General features: G+C 40.9%; 5 protein-coding genes and 1 pseudogene across 6 annotated transcripts; 3 read left to right on the forward strand and 3 right to left on the reverse strand.

Annotated features, from left to right (window-relative positions):
- The window catches only part of LOC104810271, a 3176-nt pseudogene extending 2524 nt beyond the window's left edge, over window positions 1-652 (forward strand).
- A 228-nt stretch (window positions 653-880) lies between these two features.
- On the reverse strand, window positions 881-4083 carry LOC104810272 (DCN1-like protein 2). Its single transcript, XM_010536469.2, has 11 exons — window positions 3846-4083; window positions 3279-3340; window positions 2989-3125; window positions 2789-2847; window positions 2667-2690; window positions 2216-2298; window positions 2033-2097; window positions 1861-1910; window positions 1666-1767; window positions 1402-1461; window positions 881-1257 (listed from the first exon to the last, which is right to left on the reverse strand). Exons 1-11 carry the CDS (start codon window positions 3846-3848, stop codon window positions 1108-1110), a joined length of 795 nt encoding a protein of 264 aa, XP_010534771.1. The 5' UTR covers window positions 3849-4083; the 3' UTR covers window positions 881-1107.
- Window positions 4084-5216: 1133 nt separating this feature from the next.
- Window positions 5217-8641, forward strand: LOC104810275 (ribosomal RNA large subunit methyltransferase I). Of its 2 annotated transcripts, none has more exons than XM_010536471.2 (8): window positions 5217-5359; window positions 5953-6178; window positions 6356-6490; window positions 7111-7333; window positions 7410-7596; window positions 7818-8002; window positions 8076-8213; window positions 8327-8641. In XM_010536471.2, the coding sequence occupies exons 1-8, from the start codon at window positions 5257-5259 to the stop codon at window positions 8453-8455; spliced, it is 1326 nt and encodes a 441-aa protein (XP_010534773.1). In that variant the 5' UTR covers window positions 5217-5256; the 3' UTR covers window positions 8456-8641. The 2 variants fall into 2 exon arrangements, with proteins under 2 accessions (XP_010534773.1, XP_010534774.1); XM_010536472.2 differs by lacking the exon at window positions 5217-5359 and adding an exon at window positions 5366-5848.
- On the reverse strand, window positions 8554-11230 carry LOC104810274 (ALA-interacting subunit 3). Its single transcript, XM_010536470.2, has 8 exons — window positions 10875-11230; window positions 10312-10370; window positions 10125-10199; window positions 9931-10044; window positions 9758-9828; window positions 9237-9534; window positions 8862-9151; window positions 8554-8748 (listed from the first exon to the last, which is right to left on the reverse strand). Exons 1-8 carry the CDS (start codon window positions 10960-10962, stop codon window positions 8694-8696), a joined length of 1050 nt encoding a protein of 349 aa, XP_010534772.1. The 5' UTR covers window positions 10963-11230; the 3' UTR covers window positions 8554-8693.
- Window positions 11231-12514: 1284 nt separating this feature from the next.
- Window positions 12515-14387, forward strand: LOC104810277 (myb family transcription factor PHL12-like). The gene is made up of 6 exons (XM_010536475.2): window positions 12515-12797; window positions 12929-13005; window positions 13154-13223; window positions 13527-13593; window positions 13708-13750; window positions 13870-14387. The coding sequence occupies exons 1-6, from the start codon at window positions 12632-12634 to the stop codon at window positions 14269-14271; spliced, it is 825 nt and encodes a 274-aa protein (XP_010534777.1). The 5' UTR covers window positions 12515-12631; the 3' UTR covers window positions 14272-14387.
- Window positions 14388-14526: 139 nt separating this feature from the next.
- On the reverse strand, window positions 14527-17360 carry LOC104810276 (cation/H(+) antiporter 1-like). Its single transcript, XM_010536474.1, has 4 exons — window positions 17046-17360; window positions 15358-16953; window positions 14937-15265; window positions 14527-14862 (listed from the first exon to the last, which is right to left on the reverse strand). Exons 1-4 carry the CDS (start codon window positions 17226-17228, stop codon window positions 14583-14585), a joined length of 2388 nt encoding a protein of 795 aa, XP_010534776.1. The 5' UTR covers window positions 17229-17360; the 3' UTR covers window positions 14527-14582.
- Between the last annotated feature and the right edge of the window lie 944 nt (window positions 17361-18304).

An 18304-nucleotide genomic window follows, 5' to 3' on the forward strand; every position in this document is an offset into this window, starting at 1 on the left:
CATTCCTGATGGATGGATGGGATTAGACATTGGTCCAGACTCTGTGAAAACATTCAACGATGCGCTGGACAGCACACAGACAATCATCTGGAACGGACCTATGGGAGTCTTTGAGTTTGAAAAGTTTGCAGCTGGAACAGAGGTGAGATGCAGCGTGTGTGGAGAGATTTGGATGAATTAGGATTTGAGAGAAGTTGAATAAAACTTGTGGTTTGCAGGCGGTTGCCAGGAAGCTGGCAGAGCTGAGTGGGAAGGGAGTGACAACAATCATAGGAGGAGGAGACTCAGTAGCGGCTGTGGAGAAAGTAGGAGTGGCTGGAGTGATGAGCCACATCTCCACTGGCGGTGGCGCCAGTTTGGAGTTGTTGGAAGGCAAGGAACTTCCCGGTGTCATCGCTCTTGAGGAAGCAGTTCCTGTCGCTGTCTGAGAGACTCTCCCTCTCCCTCTGTCTTCTTCTTTTTGTGTAGCATCTTATCTTCTCTTCTGCCCTGCAGCTTGAGTTTATAGACAGCTAATGAATGCTGTAGGAAGAGAGATAATTGCGTTTCTTCTGCCTGTAAATCTTCTCTCTTGGCCATTTGATGTGAGGAGGTCAATTGACATATGTAATTGTTGTAATAAAATCATTCGCCTGAGGCCGCTCCCACTCAATTTTAAATCCAGTGACCTGTGAAGCCACTCAGGTCGATGGATGTTTCACATGTCTGGATATTTTGGAACTGAAACTGAAACCAGAGGCGATATCAAGATGATCAGACCAGGCATGTCGCTGTTGGGAAGAAACGATGGGCCCGAGCAAGTCTCAGAGCCTTTTGATATTGTTTGCATTCAACGAGTGAATGATAATTGCCCCAAACTACAGAGGGCGGAAAAGGACAATCTCGACACTGGAAACTCCTGTCATATAAAGGATAACAAGCCCTTTTTAACACACAAATGCCTGCAACAAAACAGAATGACAGACGTCTGAACCACATTATTATTTGACGAGGATGTATGAAAGTTAAAAACCCACAATAAACAGACATTTCCAGTAAATCCCTTAAATGATTCTACAAAAGATCAGAGGAATATCTTAAGAAAGATTTCATAGATCAGGCGACCAATCAAGCAGCCCATTCACTTGTCTGATTCTGATCGACCGGCTGAGGTGGCCTCTTCACGACGCTGTTTTCATACAAATACTCCACAAATTCATCGATTAGGTATGGCCATGCCCCTTCCGCGTCATAATTTGACAAACCGGGCTCTACACTCTGCAAAGTTCAACATCCCACAAAGAACAAAATATCATCTCTTACCATCTGTACAAAGTCAGCTAAATCTAGTATCAGTAATCTCTACATATATATATATGTATGATGCAGGAGTGTGCAGTTAGGAGGATGCATTCTCAATACCCTTGCAAATTCCAGCAGCTGGGACCATGTATCCTTAGATATAGCCTTATTGTGACGAGCCTGATTCAGAACGAAAAAAACGTATCAGAAGCTCTGTTTTCTTAGCAAAGGCTTGGATTAGTATCCATGTCATCGATATGATAATCATAGGGCCTTTGGTAGTACCACTTGACCCCCTATAATAAATAAACGTTAAACCTAATGCTTCATGAAACCTTAGGTCAAATTCCTTAGGAATGGCAGGCACCAATGAATTCTAGGTACCTGCAAAAACTCACACCAGTAGTCAACCAATGGCCACTGTTTTTCAGCAAAGAGCAACTGCCACATCCCTATTGCTGTATCTATCGCCAGAGATTTCTGACCCTGAACCATTACAGTTAAAAGTACTTTGTCATTCACTAAGACATACGCTATTTAATTCAAAGCAAATAATATAGACAAAAGTGTCTGCTGTACCTTCTCTCTCGCCCAGCCAAAAGCAAAGTTATATATTTCACGGAACTTTTCTGAGCATATCCGAGAATACAAATCCAAAAACCAAAGAAATGCGTCAGGCAAAAGTAGGACTTAGAATATCTCACTGGATTGTAAAGCATATAAAAAGGAATTACTAAACTTCTTGTCTTACGTTCATCTTTTAGCTCAGAGCGCATGAAAGGCAGCTTTTCTCTAAACTTCTCGACTGAATCTACACTGCCATCACAGAATGAGACATTCATCAAACTCCACGTGACGAGATTCTCAAATCAAGTTATCTAAGTATCCTTACTGATTACACAACTGAACGGCATATACACTGTTATTGACTCACCCTAGGGCCTGCAATCCACCAATGAACTCCTGCTTGGAAAATTCACACATTGTGGCAGCTTGCATGTGCCATGAAACAACTAACTGAAATTATGGTAACCATCCAATTAATCAAGAATCCAGAAAGAGAAAACGGAAGGTCAGAGTCGAGAGAATATAAAAAAAAAAACAAAGGATGATATTTCCAAGTAGATAATGAAATTGATGGAGACTGAAAGGAATGCTTCATCTGACCACTATCATCAGAAGATTCATCCATGGAAAGATATCATCCTCTCATAGACTATCTGATCTTTCTTTATTTCTCTTTGGTTATGAATGTTGTTTCTTTACGTTATTCAGTCATAGTACTTAAGTCAAAGTTGGTGGAATCCGGTAGCCCAAGAATGAGCCATAACAAAGCATGCAGACTAGAAAGCAAGTTCCATAGAAAGGTTTCAGAATAAACATACCATGACTATGTCTTGGGGTTCCACCTAAATCAAAATTAAAATGGCACATGTTACTATTGCTTTGAGAAATAGTCAACAGAATCCTTAAACATCATTCATGAAGATGAAACCGGGATAGATACCTGAAGATCATTACAGAGTAGGGTGATACCATCGACATAAATCATCTCGGAATATGGATCTGCATAAAGTTAAGGATACTTTCAAGCAACCAAAAAAGAGAAGCTCAGCAAATGACAATGTCTTCCAGTATAGGCTTTATGCTGATATTACTTGGTTTCAACATAATAAATTTAAATTCACAAGACTAAGAGTAACTTGCCTTTATATCTATTGTAGAGCTCCTCTAAGCGTCTAATATCAGCATGACTTCTGATATGGGGCTGGCTGTAAAATATGTCAAAAGCTCCTTCGAGGTGCCAATCGCTTGCTTTCAAAGCCTGAAGTGCAGTCTTTTCGCTGCCAATTTATTCAACAATTCATCCACAAATCACCAAACTGAAATTTGAATATGAGTATAGGGATTTCCTTTTTCCCCTTAGATAACACCAATCTTACACTACATCAACCGGTTAGGCCTCTTTCACAAGCAATAAGATAAATCTTAGTTACCTAGCTCCTGTAATTGCGATGAACTGTTGAAGTTTGTCCCGATGGCCTCTCCCCAACTTATGCTGCAGAACAAAAAAGGATCATATACGCATACATCGATATAACCACTACAGAGCTATATGGTTGCTCAGCAACGTAAATCCCATTAAGAACGGATTATGATGCTTGAAGATTAGTGCAATAGTTGTTCCCTAGGCCCTAAAAGCCATGAACTTGTTCGTGTATCTTCTTGAACATGGAGATTCCGCATGATTCGTCATCTCTGTCGCCGTGTAATAAAGTATGGATCGAACAAACATTTCCAGCTCCGATTACTACGATAACTTGATAAAAAAAATTTGCATAAACCCAAACCAAAAGAACACACGAACAGAATCCGTATAGTAGAGTACTGATTTCACTAAACTTGAAAGGAAAAAGAATTAACTTTAAGATTCCAAAGCCAAGTTAACAAGAAAAAAGAATCGCAGAATAGATGGAAACCCATCTGAAATTCCAGAGGAAAAGAGAACATGTTAAAGAAATGGATAATCGGATTAGGCGAAGGGATTCAAAGAAAGCGCTTACCATTGTGAATAAGATTGGACGAAGCAACTCAAAAAAGAAAACCCTAAATGAAAGAAATCTAAAGAAGGGAGAAGAGGACGATCGGTAGAAGAAGCTGAAGAAATCTCAGGATAATCGAATGTATGGATTTGGTATGCGAGGAACAAAAGGGAAGACGAAGAAATGGTGTGCGAGAGAGTGCTTTCCACCGCCTCTCCCCCAAAATGCGAACAAGGAAACACCGTTTGTTATTTTTTGATTATTATGCAAAGCGCCCCAGTGGATATCTAACATAAAACCAAATGATTGATTAGAAAGAGATGCCATGCCACTGCTCAAAACGAGTCGATCTCGCAAACCAACTCGGAGGTTAATTCGAGTCGAGCCAAAAATATTTGAACCGAATAAAAAACGGGTTGAGTGAGCCAATTCAGTCAGTTGACATAAAAAAAAAGTTTGTACATGGATTAGAATAGGGTTTTTTACTCAAATGACCCACTTGGATCGCACATATTTCACGCGTACACCACAAAAAACATAACACATTAATTTTTTTTTTAAAAACGAAATTACCCTTAATGAATACACAATATTTATCCGTTCGAAAACAACTTCGTTATTACGACTTCGTAATTAATTCTAAATATAGTTACAATTAATTCTAAAAAGGTGGCAAAAAAATCATTTGTCTTATTTTAGTGCTATATCACTTATATGTTAGTAATAATAAGGTCGCAAAAAATAAAAAGAAAAAGGTATTTCGGACTTTTTCAACCGAAAAGTGGATTAAAATTGAAAAAAAAAATTTATTTTTTTTCGGTGGTGTACGCTGAAATACGTGCGATCCAAGTGGGTCATTTGAGTAAAAAACCCACTAGAATGTGATTGTACATGGATGAAATTAGGATCTGAAAATAATTTTTTGTATACGTATAGAATGTGATTTGATCTATTTAAAAATGATTTTTTGTACATAGATTGTGATTGTGAATATAAATATGATTTTGATGGATTGATATATTTTTTTTATGTTGATTTATCATTTGGATATGGTTTTATATAATTTGATATAGTTTTTTACATATTTAGAAAAATATGATACCGGTGAACCGGTTCGCGAACTAAACGACAGGAATTTTCTGGCCCCAATAAAAATGGACTTAATGAATTGGACTAATAAGCTGGTTCAAAACGAACTTGTCCAATCTGGTCCGAATGGGATCATTTGACATCCCTACCGTCAATGCCAACCCAATGAATTAATCTCCAAAACAAATTTACATTTTTCAAATAAATAATAATTATAATAATTTTAGTAGTTGGACCATAAATGGGCCTAATCGCTTTAAAGCCCACTAGTTGCTCCTGTGGCCCACCTCTGTGTAAATGGCAGCGAATCCATCGTTTCTCCGTCTTCCGTGAAACGAGAATAATGGCGACGACGATGGCAATGCAGCAGCTTCCCCAACGCCTCGTCAAGTCTCTCTCTTTGTGTTCTTCAACTCTTCACAACATCGCTTCTTCTCGCCCGAGAGGTCGGCTCCTCTCTCCCTCTCTCTCTTGGTGGCTTCTGTCTTCCCCCACGCTCAATAAACCTTTATCATCCATGGTGTCTGTTCGTCTACATGATTGAATATGTTCCTCGACTCGTCTAATAATCCTAGCTCTATAACTTCCATACTGCTTATTAGTTCATCTTTTCTGCTGTTTTTAGCATTAACTGTGCTTTTCCTAGAAAAAAAGGGGATGTTTAGATGTTGATGACATGGGTATTTCGGTGTTGCTTTTCGTATGTTTACCATATTGTCTCCCATTCACATTCCAAATGTTTGGCTTTAAAACTGTCGGACCTCGCTCTGTTCAGACAATGTTAAGGTTTTTCTATCGTATCTGTGCCCGCTTGTTAACACAAGTAATTATGTGCTTTCCCTTGTGCAAATCATGGAGCTTTTGAGCTGTCTCCTTCAATATTCCGAATTGTCTCCGAGTTTAGGAATGAAGTTGGCTTTTGGCTAAATGTTTATGTGGGTATATCGATAACTACTCGGATCTTGCATCTTTAGCCTTTTTGATTTCCAAGGCGAAAGTTATAAGAAGAAATTGTTTTTTTAATGATATGGGTGTCTAGGTGTTGCTAAGGTTGTTCTTAAAAAGGGAAAGACTCAGCTCTTCAAGGATGGAAGTCCGATGGTGTATAGTGGAGCAGTTGACAGGATAATAGGAAAACCACCTCCACAGACCGGAGATATTGTGATTGTCGCAGATGGCTCCGAGAAACCCATTGGTTGGGGTCTGTATAATTCTGTTTCTATGTTCTGTGTCCGTCTTATGCAACTTGAAGAGGAAGCAACCAGGTACAAGTTTCTCCCTTGTCTTGATTATATGCACAGGTTTTCTTGGGTTCATAGGTGACAAATATCTGTCTGGAAACCACAATCACACACTGTTACCTAATTCTAGGATCTTCAAGTTGTTTGCATCATATATACTATTCGTTAATGAATGCATTCATACCCCGTTGCTTGTGGCAGAGATCCTTCATGTACATTGAACATCGAGAAGCTTCTTGAAACAAGAATTGATGCAGCGGTGGAATTGCGAAGGTGTTTGGGACTTCCCTCAGCCAGTACAAATGCATATCGTCTTGTGAACAGCGAAGGAGATAGGTACAAAGCGGTCATATCAAACTTTACTAATGTCAAAGATCATGGCTATGAACTTAATTTCCTAACAGGTAACCTCAACTAATCAGTTAGTCACGATACTCTGAAATACTAATTTTTTCAGAAGCACTTCTTTGTCTCCAACTTTCAGTTATGGCAAATAGACTCTTGGACACAAATTTGTTCAAGTTTCAAGAATGCATGTTATAGGAAATACTAAGTTGGTTATGTTAAATTCATATGAAATAAATTTAATCATCTGACTATTTCAGGATCGACGTGAAGAACCTTTTTATGTATGTTATACCCTTCCGGTAGTTTGGACCAAACAGCCAAAAGAAAGAAGCTAGTGGACTATTATAGCTAACAGATTGTGGTCTAAAGCTAGTTTTATATCCAATCTTTACTTACATCTACAGATGAGGCCAAAAATAAAAAGAGAAAAGAAATCTGCCGTTCAATGCTACGGATAGAACGCTTATAGGGTTCTGGCTCTGAACTCACTGATTTCACCTAAACATGTTTATTCAGTCCCATTTTGTTCAGCCTCTCTGCCTTACAGTAGATATATCCATGTCAGTCTATTTAATGCGAGAAGACTTCTTCTTGTTGCTCTGCTACAGATTGTCTGGGTTGATCATCGATGTATTTGGAGATATCGCAGTGGTGGCATCTTCTGCTGCTTGGCTTGAAAAGTACAGGAATGAAGTGGAGAATTGTGTGAAAAGGATTAAAGGGATCAATCATCTGAACTGGAGACCATCTCTTGATATACTGAAAGAAGATGGATTTGATACCTCGAGTTTGAAACAAGTGCAATTGTCTGCTCTCCCACAGAGGACAAAGGTATGTCTTTCTAAAAAGAATATCTCTAATTGTTGTAAGCCTCAAATTAGAGTGAAGAGCGATTTTCTTTTGTAAGGTCGTAGAAAACGGGATTGCTTATGCTGTTTCCTTAGAGGGACAGAAAACAGGATTCTACGCAGATCAACGTGAAAACCGTCAGTTCATATCAACAATCTCTCATGGCCAGAGAGTTCTGGATATTTGCTGCTATAGTGGTGGGTTTGCTCTAAACGCAGCCAAAGGTGGTGCCACCAATGTCATAGGTGTGTGTACATTTTTTCTCTCTCGCGCATTCAAAACACCCCTAAAAACGGATGATATAAATACTGGAGTTTAGGAAATTGTTTGCTGACAGTGAAAATGATATCCTAGATCCAGTGCTTGATGAGATTATAGGGTTTGCTGCCAAAATCAGCTTCTTGTTGCTATAGTAATTCTATACCCTTTTGAGAGTAGTTACAAAGGTTTCCTCTTTGTGGCTCAGGGATTGATTCATCATCACCAGCTGTGGAGCTTGCGAGAGAGAATGTGATACTCAACAATATGGATCCAGAGAGGATCTCATTCCTGAAAGAGGAAGCTACAGAGTTCATGAAGAATGCTATATCAAGGAATGAGACATGGGACATCGTGATCCTCGACCCTCCTAAGCTAGCACCTCGCAGAAAGGTGAAGGAAAAAAAGAAACAGAACGTGTTCCATTCTTCAAGGGAACTCATGGTTGTAGACCGTGGTTGCGCAGGTTTTGAACAACGCGGCCGGGATGTACAGAAATCTGAACAGTTTGGCGATGAGATTGACAAGGAGAGGGGGTCTGCTCATGACATGTTCCTGCTCAGGGGCCATGACTCAGAGTGGCTTGTTCATGCGCACTCTTCAGGTTCTCCATGGATTTTGATGATCAGACATGACATAACTGCCTTCTTTCGTTGTTATGGTTTGCTTTTCTTATTATTAATTAAACAAAAAATGGCGGTGCTTGAAAATGGGCAGAGTGCAGCAACAATGGCGGGAAGGAAGATAACAGTGGTGAGAGAGGCAGGCGCTGCCTGCGATCACCCGCTTGACCCCTCCTACCCCGAAGGCCGTTATCTCTCCAACGCTCTCCTCCGTGTCCTTTAACATATTTTTGCCATTGCTGTTGTAACATGGATTGGAGTGTAGTATACATCTTTTGCTTATTTAGTTTTTCTTTTCCTTGCAGGCTAACTACTCTTAAATTAACAAAAAAAAACAGGAGTAACCGAGAAAGATACAGCCAGTTTCGTAGATATCTAATGTTTAACTATTCCCTAGAGGAGACACATACACTGCGGTGGGACATATAATCAGTTTGCCTTTCTACATTATTATAAAAATGCTACCGACCGCCAGGATTCCTGTTCCACGACAAGTAGGATGGATCTCCCAGTCGCCTGAAAACACCAAACCAAACAAACAAAAAACAAATTGCTTCATCAACTCATTCTGTCCGTCTTTTATATATGATAATAATAATATTAGAAGGAGAAAGGCAAAGGGTACCTACCTGGGCTTAACGAGATACATGACAGTGAAAGAGATGGCCAAGAAGAAGCAGATGCCACCGACAGTCAAGTAAGCAATGCCCAGGAAATCGTTCTTCCCACCCAACCAGCTGGTGGTAGACAAAACAAGCTTCTTCTGCCCATTGAAGCTGTAGGTGTTGTAATAGTTTTGCAGCGTGACATGAATGGTCTCACCTGCCTCCAGGTCCGTCTCTATCTTCCCATACAGCTTCCTAAACGTCGGCAGTGCTGCAGTTCTCATCCACACTATCAGGTCCTCTTGCTCGCTCAACTGCACATCGATATAAACCATCCATGACAATTTGACAACCAACACCCTTTTCTATTTGAAATGCATCAATCCCTGCTTTGCTTACCGGTATGTTTGGATCAAGGCTTGCACCTCCCGTCAGATTCCCCTTCTGAAAATTCTTCGGGAATACCTTTTCCCCAAACTTGTGCTCCCTATCACTCTTCCATGCAATACCTTTCTTGTTTACAGCTATACTTCGGTTGTTCCTTGACAAAACATACGTGTCATTGAAGAGACTCCAAGCAATTAGACCACACGGCACAATCGGCTGCCCCCCATTCTCATCCTCAGGCTTGCATGAATCTACCTTATTCTCATACTTTGGACTTCTCAACTGTGAATCACTTCTGCTTTTCACGTACCTGTTTGGAAATATATATCAATTAACTTTAGAATATCTTATCCATCTGATACCATACGTGCATATATCCATGCAAACCATCTGCTCTCTACATGTATTAGGTCTAAAATGTTTCCACCAAGCGTAGAGCACGTATGATACAATACAACCAACAAACCATCATTGGTTGTCAAGATAAACGCGATAAAAACAGGTAAAAATGGTAAAGAGTTGTGACCACGCACCTTCGATGATTCTGGTAGAAGTTTTCAAGCTGGTAATAAACATAGACAGGCTGCTTCATACGTTTCATCACCTAACAATATGAAAGGAGCAAAAAAAAGGACATAAAAAACATATCCAAACCCTAATAAACTCTCGAAGCAGAAAATCATATGTTGCAGCATAAGAAACTCACTCTTAGTGTTCGGTTACAAGTTTTATCTCCCGGTCCTTGTATGTATGCAACCTTGTTAGCTCTAGCAGGTGCTGGAATGCAATCGTTGTCGTACCTATCAACAATCTCAATGACCTGTCCATTGGAAGACAAGACAACACGTGAGACGATAAGGTGATGAAACCGAAATGTAGAGTTGGATTATCCGCACGTACATCCTGGGAAGCGAAAAGAGAAATAACTCCAAGGGGAATGAAGATAACACTGACGATCAAAAATGTCGAAATCACCTGCACCAAAGAAACAAGGTGGGGATTCAATCTTTTTCTATGAAATCAGCTATTTGATGAATGAGTCAGTAGAGATTGCCAATTATACTGCAAGTCAAATAAAGAAGCTAACCCAACAGGGCGTAAGAATTGGCTTGCAAGCTGGAAGCTCCTGCTGTGTAAACCTTGAATCTGCAAGGATTCTAACATTTTAGCCAATGCAACATTAGCCTTTAAGATTCCTAACTAACTTCCTAGTAACCCACACAAGAATATGCGCTTGTGATGTGAAATCAAAATCCTACTAATGCTTTCGCTAAATCCCTAGAGAATTTGAGACAACAGAATGTAAATTGCGCTTGCCCTAGTTCTGGATAGTTAGCGCTTGTAACAAGAGTAGAAACCCTGCAGAGGAATTCGCTATAAAAACCCTAGAGAATATAACCAAACCCAAACATTACATGTTTGAAGGATCATATGATAAAAGACAAACACCAAAATTCGTGGACGATAAGGGGAAAAAACTGGCGGAGAATCACATATTGGATGAGGAAGACGCCTAGATACCAAATTCAGGATTGACAATCGACAGTAAATAGGATAAATCAAACCCATCTCGGCAAACAACAAAGAGTCAACGTTAATCAGAAAAAAGAAAAGGAAGAGGAAAATCGGGGGAGGGAGGATGGGAATTACACTTGGGTCGCTTAGAATTCCTCCGGGCGGTGGAGGAATCAGCCGATCCGGCGGCCCCCGCGCTGGACGACGCCGTATTCGAACTCATAGCCTAGAACTTTGCCTCAGAAAAGCTTTCCGAGAAAAACGAAAAAGGGGGGAAACCAAGGAATCTAAAGAGAGCGAAATCGAAGGAAATGGAGAATCAGACGCCGAGAAATCCGGAGAAAAGAAACGAATTAAAAGACGAGTGATTGATTTTTCTGGGAATAGAAGGGGAAGCTTTGTCGGCACCAATTCTTTCTCTCCCTAGAAGGAACCCAGAAATTGAGAGAGACTAGCGGTAGCAGACAATCAACGAAGGGGACTGAAAGAAAGGAACGGTCAATAACACGGTTTTTTCATTTTTAAAATTTCGAATCTTCTCAGAGACTAAATTTGCATGGGTCAGTCTTTTCATATTTGGGCTTTAGAAAATGGGCCACATTTCTATGGGCCGTTCATCTGGTCCATCTGACTAGTCCATGTAAAAAATGTTAAAACGTAGATGATTTTATTTACGCACTTACCAATAAATAAAAAATTAAACGATTAGTTCCACTAAATTTGTGCTATACAAGTTTGCCACAATTACATGTGTGTATATGTATATATACACATTTTGGTTATAGGATTGACAAGTTGTACATCGGCTGATAGGAGAAAAATCAAACCCAAAGAAGGAATATATTCATTTAGAAGAATAAGTTGTGTGATGGCACATAAAAGTGGCGCTTGAAATGTAAGCTAACATGGCCTGGACTTTAAGCTATCTTTTTGTGCCAAGTCGTTTAATATCTTTACCAACACGAGCTATAAGTTAAATACCGACTTTGTCCCAATCATTTTACTAATATCCATCCGTATTAAAGACAGCTAGTGGCGAATCTTTTTCACCAAAATTAAATAAGCATACACGCCTCAGCTCTTTTTTTTTTTTTTTTTTTTTTCTTTATGTTATGCATAAATATCCTTTTAAATTTGATTAATCTCTATTACTAATTCTTTGTGTATTTTGGTGTTTCTATAAATAAGCATACACGCCTCAGCTCTTTTTTTTTTTTTTTTTTTTATCACTTGTGCTTGTATAGCTACTGGTCATGTCCATATCATAGTTTGTTGTTTTCGCATCCGTGTTTGAATATGAACACATTTCTTCTCATTGATCTTATTGGATTAAATCATTTTGTACACTATGAATATTCGCTTAAAATTAATGACGCGAGTTGGTAATTATTGCCTCCAAAAAAGACAAGAGACGTACATTAATTAAACGTAATAAGGTCCTAACGTTATGAAAACATTGAACAGCAGCCTAGGTAGAGGCCAGTATGAAGTGGTGCATGTATGCGTACACAGTTTACTCAGAACTATCAAAAGTGGCTTCGTGCAACTGATTCTAGGGTTATTTCTACAAGAGACCTCATCGTCATGTCCGCAAACTTCACCTAGAAAATGGCAGCTTTGAGATTTTTCTTTGAACGAAAGGGCAATTGGGTAAGTGCTGAAATAGACAAATTAAGCCTTCAATAGGCATCGGGCCCCATGCGCTTTATTTATTCGTTTATTCTATTTAATTTGTCTATGGAACCTCAGAGAAATGATTATTAAATGGCCTCCCGTATTCAGCGAGAGAGGGTACGTGGTGGTGGTGTGTTTTTAAATACATATAAGATCGATTCTTGGAGAATAATAAACAACGATCGGGAATTTGTTCTGTGAATCGGAAATAGAGAGGAATGTTGGGGATGGCGAAGAAGGGGATGATGAATGAGAGCCGAGGGATGTGTGTGCAAGGGGACTCGGGTCTCGTCCTCACCACTGACCCCAAACCACGTCTCCGTTGGACAGCTGAGCTCCACGAGCGCTTCGTTGACGCCGTCTCCCAGCTCGGCGGCCCCGACAGTACGTCCATCTTTTACTTCCATGTTCGAAATACCTGAATTTTGGTTGGTATGGTACATGCCTTCCGATGCTATTATACTAGATGTTTGTCAAGTATGAAATGATGCTGCTGCAATATGAAATAAATGCAGAGGCAACTCCGAAGACGATTATGAGAGTGATGGGTGTGAAAGGCCTCACGCTTTACCATCTCAAGAGCCATCTCCAGGTTTCAACTCTTCTTACACATACCCATTCATTCATTACCTTACATGTTTTTTTTCCCTGATGACCAATGTATATAAGAAGTGAATATATATATATATATATGGCCATGTTATAAAGACGTCAAATGTGTTGTTGTATTGGATTCTCAGAAGTTCAGACTTGGGAAGCAGCCTCACAAGGACCATAATCACGATCACTCTATCAAAGATACCAATAGAGGTGACGTGATTCTATATATATATATGTGTGTGTGTGTGTTCCTTTTTTTTTTAATGTGCCTAGTAATCATCTTACCACCCAGATTTTGTCTTTTTATAACCAACCATGATGACAACCCCATGTAAAATTGCTTGATGTAACAATAACATCAATATTATATTCATTTATCAAAAAAAAAAAAACATCAATATTATATGCCATACAACCTCGGTGTATAGATTAGATATGTTATTAATCTTCATGAAACGATACCAATGCATGCGTTGTTATTAAAGCTAATTTTGCTTCGTTGAATACGCGCAGCTTCGACGTTGGACCTTCAACGAAATTATGTATTCTCTCCTGGCATAATGGGCCATAATATGAACGAGTATGTGACCATATATACGATTCACGTATATATTCTCTTCTTTCCCACTCGGACCAATATTTTCATGCTCACCCTTCTTTACCATGACATGTATATTATTGTTCATCTGCCCAGGATGCAAATGGACGTCCAAAGAAGGATTCATGAGCAGATAGAGGTGCTCTCCCCCCCCCCCCCTTTATGCAAAGTTGGATTTGATATGAAAAATCGATTTGCAAGAATCAGCATGCTTAATATATATATGATTTTGAAAGTCAAGATGTTGAAAATGTACAGGTGCAGAGACACCTTCATCTGAGGATGGAGGCACAGGGGAAGTATATGCAGTCGATGTTAGAGAAAGCTTGTCAGACCCAAGCAACCCTCAAAGGCAACAACCAACCTGTTCTCATGGACCATATCGTCGGCTTCCCATCCTTCAACCAACGCCAAGAACATGATGCCCCTACAAGTTATGGCAACAAGAGCTCAGTCCTGTGGTTCGATGATCGTTTCCGACTCCAAGAACCCTCCTCCTCCCAAACCATCGACCCTTTAAAGGATCTCCCGTTACAGTTTGGACCTCCATCGGTTGATAGAGATCTCAATTCAACGTTAGATCTGTACGAGATGAAACTCAATTACTCTGAAGACGCTCCAAGTGTCATCAGCACCAGTAGTGCCGCTTGCCTCGAATAGGATGTTTCCTTCTTTTGATACCTAGCCGAACCTTTACAGTTACCAAGTTACAAGCTGTGATCAATGGAAACATGACTAATCTTGATTATATAGAGCTGTTGGCCATCTGATATGTATGCATGCATGTCGCCAGACATTGATGGCAACGTTTCTTGCTTAGCTGTAATTACTGAGTATATATTAGAAATCTTAACATGGTAATTCAGGGGGAGTAATATGACGACAATAAGGACAGTTTCCTTTCCTTTTTCATGTGGACGAGATGCGAATTTATCACAGTTATGTACTGAAGAAAAGGAAGTGGATAAGTATCAATGAGGGGTGAAATCGGAGAGGGAATGGCGATGCTTTTGTACAACTAAAACAGAGGCAGTAATGCTGAGATCGGCACAGAGGAGAAGATCTCCGACAGAACCCATCTCGGGACACTCTTCCCAATCATTCATCCCTGACGTCATCGGACATTCCGCTCTGCCTTTTCCTACTATACACAACGAATACGACTCTCCAATCTCCTTCACTACCCCTGCTGTCTCTCCTCTGTCCTCTACCTCCTTCTCTATGTATGTAACTTCACCCGATGCTACATACCTGAAACATGACACGGTTATACAAACTCTTATTATATGTATGCCAACGTTGTTCTTACACAGAGTGTTTGTTACCTGCTCCGAAACTCCTCTAAAAAGGTATTGTCACTTTCGTTCTCTGCATCTTCATTGGTAATAGACATCAACACCTCGTTTTCTCTGTGAGATGCTTCGGTAACTTGGGAATGCGCCAAGCAAGACTTGCGCAAGAATCTTATGAGAGTGAGGTGAATCTGAGGATGCATGGCTACCCATCGACTTAACGCCAAGGCTTCACGATCATCCTCTCCACCGAAGAACAACATTGCCACATTCTGCGGTATTTCAGACCCGTGCGGTTGTTGAAACCCCGTCTGGTTCCTGTCCATGAATATCCCCACTGAGCATGGCGACTGACGTAGAACCTGTATCAACACTTTCCAAATATTGCATTCTTTCCTATTTTGGTCAGAGGGCAGGAATCGTTTTTGTGTTTATCGAATAGAGTAAAGTGTACCTTCTGGTTAACGGTTCTGATCTCTTCCCCGTCATTCTTTATTTTGCCGTCAATCCTTTGGTGCTTGTGAAAAGGAAGAAAAACAATGGAGACTCGAAAATCTTCAGCGGCATCGCAGAGCTCCTGACAGATGTTAGACAGGGAGGAAACAATCCTGTACTGTTGAATGAGGACTTTGGTCTCTTTGGAAAAAGAGTCGACAGTGTCGTTGATCTCTTTAGAGTCGTTTGCACCATAGTCATCATCATGCCTGAACTCAGCTTCAACGTGGGCATCCTTTGGTTTTTTCTTTTTGGGGAGCTCTACAATTTGAGTCAACAAGGAAGTGAGGGGAGTCTGAGGTGAGCTGGTAAGGGCAGAGATTAAAGAGATAGCAGCAGTGGTCTGACGAGGACTGTAAACGCACGAGAGTATCCGGAGTTCGGTATCTATGGGGTGAGATTCGATGGTGGTTTGAGTGTGGACGAAGCTTGTTTCTTTCCTTCTACGGAAGGAAGAAGTGAGCATTCCTGAGAAAAGGGTGGTGATCACGATCGCTGATAGCAGTGTGTCAGCCACCTCCTTCAGCGGAAGCTGCTGGAGTTCGGGGTATGAATCGACAAGTTGGAGGCCAAAGTGACCTTTCATGCATAAAATGCAAGCCATGAATATAGCATGGTGGTTTGGAATCTTTGCAAAGCGACAGGCGAACAACACCCCGAGGATCTTCCCAAGGAGGCTAAGGGCGACTATAACGCCCAAAATGAGGTACTGTCCCGCATATCCGTGTTCTGGATCTTTCTCTTCTGCTCCATTCCTCGAGTGTGGTAAGGTAAGCCTATATCCTATGTACCCGAAATACACTGGAAGTATAAATTCGTGAACCGGGAATCTCAGCAGCTGCAGCATCGTCCTGTACGTCTTTCCCTCTCTCGGGAACATCAATCCCAGCATGAAAATGGGAACAGCAGAGCTGAGTTCACGAGATTCGATGAGAGTGGATAGGATTAGAATGATGACGATGAAGAACAAGACCTGAGCTTTTGAGATGTGCTTCTCCTTTGGGTACCATGTCCCGAACCAAGGTACCAAGTACCAGTTCGCTATTATAATCGCCAGAGTGAAGGATGACAAGAGAAACACGTCCAGGAAGTTGTGCTTTGATCTGAACGTGTACATCAAGGTGTAACCTATGTTCAGGGTCAGCTCGATGAGCAATGCGGTCGACACAGCCAGCCTCCCAATGTCCGAGGTGTCTAGTTTCAGATCGGAGACCATGCGATAGACGACAGGAGAGGCCGTGTTGGAGACGACGATGACGTCGATCAAGATTACATCGGTTTGGTTGGATTGGATGTGAAGAACCTTCAAGAAGAGCCATGCGAAAGAAATCATGAGCAAGGAGCATGAGACGACGCTGCAGACGGCAATGGATAATGCGCAACGCAGGCTCCGTTTCATGAAACTGAAGTCGGTCTCGAGTCCGATCAAGAACATAAAACAGACGCGGAAGAGGAAGACGAGGAAGTTGAAGTATGCCAATGACATGGTGGCCTTGTAGAACGAGTGCAGAGCTCCACTTTGCGAGAGTAGCGTTGGACTCAACACCATTCCCGCCTGATGATGACATCCACAACAACTGAATTAATAAACAAGAAGATTCTTGTGAATTGGAGATTTAATTCAAGAAGAAGAAGAAGAAGACCGACGATGATCTGAGCGACGGGGCCGGATTGGCCGAGGGGCTTGAGGATGAGGTAGAAGACATGAGACATGACGAGCATCAAACCCATTTGAAGGAACATGAGATTCAGAGGGTTGAGAGGGTCCTTCGTCGCGTCGTTCAAGCTCGGCAATGGCATTATGCATCTTCTCTGCTGTCCCTCCACCATCCTTGTTCTGTAATTTTTCTTCGATTGTACCACCAATTACCGTCGCCGCTCTATTACGATCGATCCTTGAAACAACCAGAGAGAATGTGGAGAATTATATGGGAGGGACTTGCGGCCCTTCCTCTTCTCTCTTCCTCCTCTTTCTCCTTGCATTCCGCTTCTCTCTCCGTCTTCTGTTATTACGTACTAGACTTATGGATCAATATATGGGCTTCTGTATAGCCCAACTTTCATGCCTTGGAAAAAGTAAGGCCCAAAACGCGTGCATATATTAGGATTACATAAAAATAAAAGGAAACAAATGAACAAATAAAAGGAAAAACAATATCAAAGAGAAGATGATGATGCATGATATGGTAGCCTTCTCTTGCGGTGATAGCGATAATGAGTCCAGACTGTTAGATATGGTTTTAGTGGTAAGGAAAATGAACCCACAAACCTTGGGTTATTGATTCTCCACTCAATTCTTTTTTCGCTGTAATAAAAGTTAATGCCATTTGGTTAATTTTAATCAGTGTACGTGGTATGCCAATCAAATTGTTCAAGAAGAACACAAAGAGAAGACCGCTTCGAGTGTTCCATGCGTGTGTCGCGCATCTTGTAATCTTCTACGCCTTCTTGCTTGGACGATGTCTCGATCTCTGCAGCTGCATTAATACAGATCCGGGGAAAGTCCTCCAACTCAAGTGGAGGGTACGGAAGCTGATAACTGGAAAACACTGGCATTAATGGCAGCTGTGGATCCTGCAGCACCGTTCAACGTTGGTATTAGGCTCGTATGAGGCTTTTTGGAAAGGGTGTTTGTATGTATGTATAGAAGATAATGTTTGCGTTGAATCATTAATTTTGCGAGAGGGGATAAGCTTTATGAAAAGACAAGTGGCTTCACTGCTTCTCCAACTTTTGTCCGTCTTTGAGATCACTCAAAGGTCCAATGCCAACACACCGACCGATCCACTCCAGATTCCTTCACCACTATCACACGGACCTCACTCTACGTACCTCCTGCTATTTTTCTACACATATATTATATATCCAAACTTTGCCTGAAAATCATAGTTATCAAATTTCCTGCT

This window comes from Tarenaya hassleriana, unplaced genomic scaffold, assembly GCF_000463585.1.
Source record: "Tarenaya hassleriana unplaced genomic scaffold, ASM46358v1 Cleome18, whole genome shotgun sequence".
Taxonomy (NCBI): Eukaryota; Viridiplantae; Streptophyta; class Magnoliopsida; order Brassicales; family Cleomaceae; genus Tarenaya; species Tarenaya hassleriana.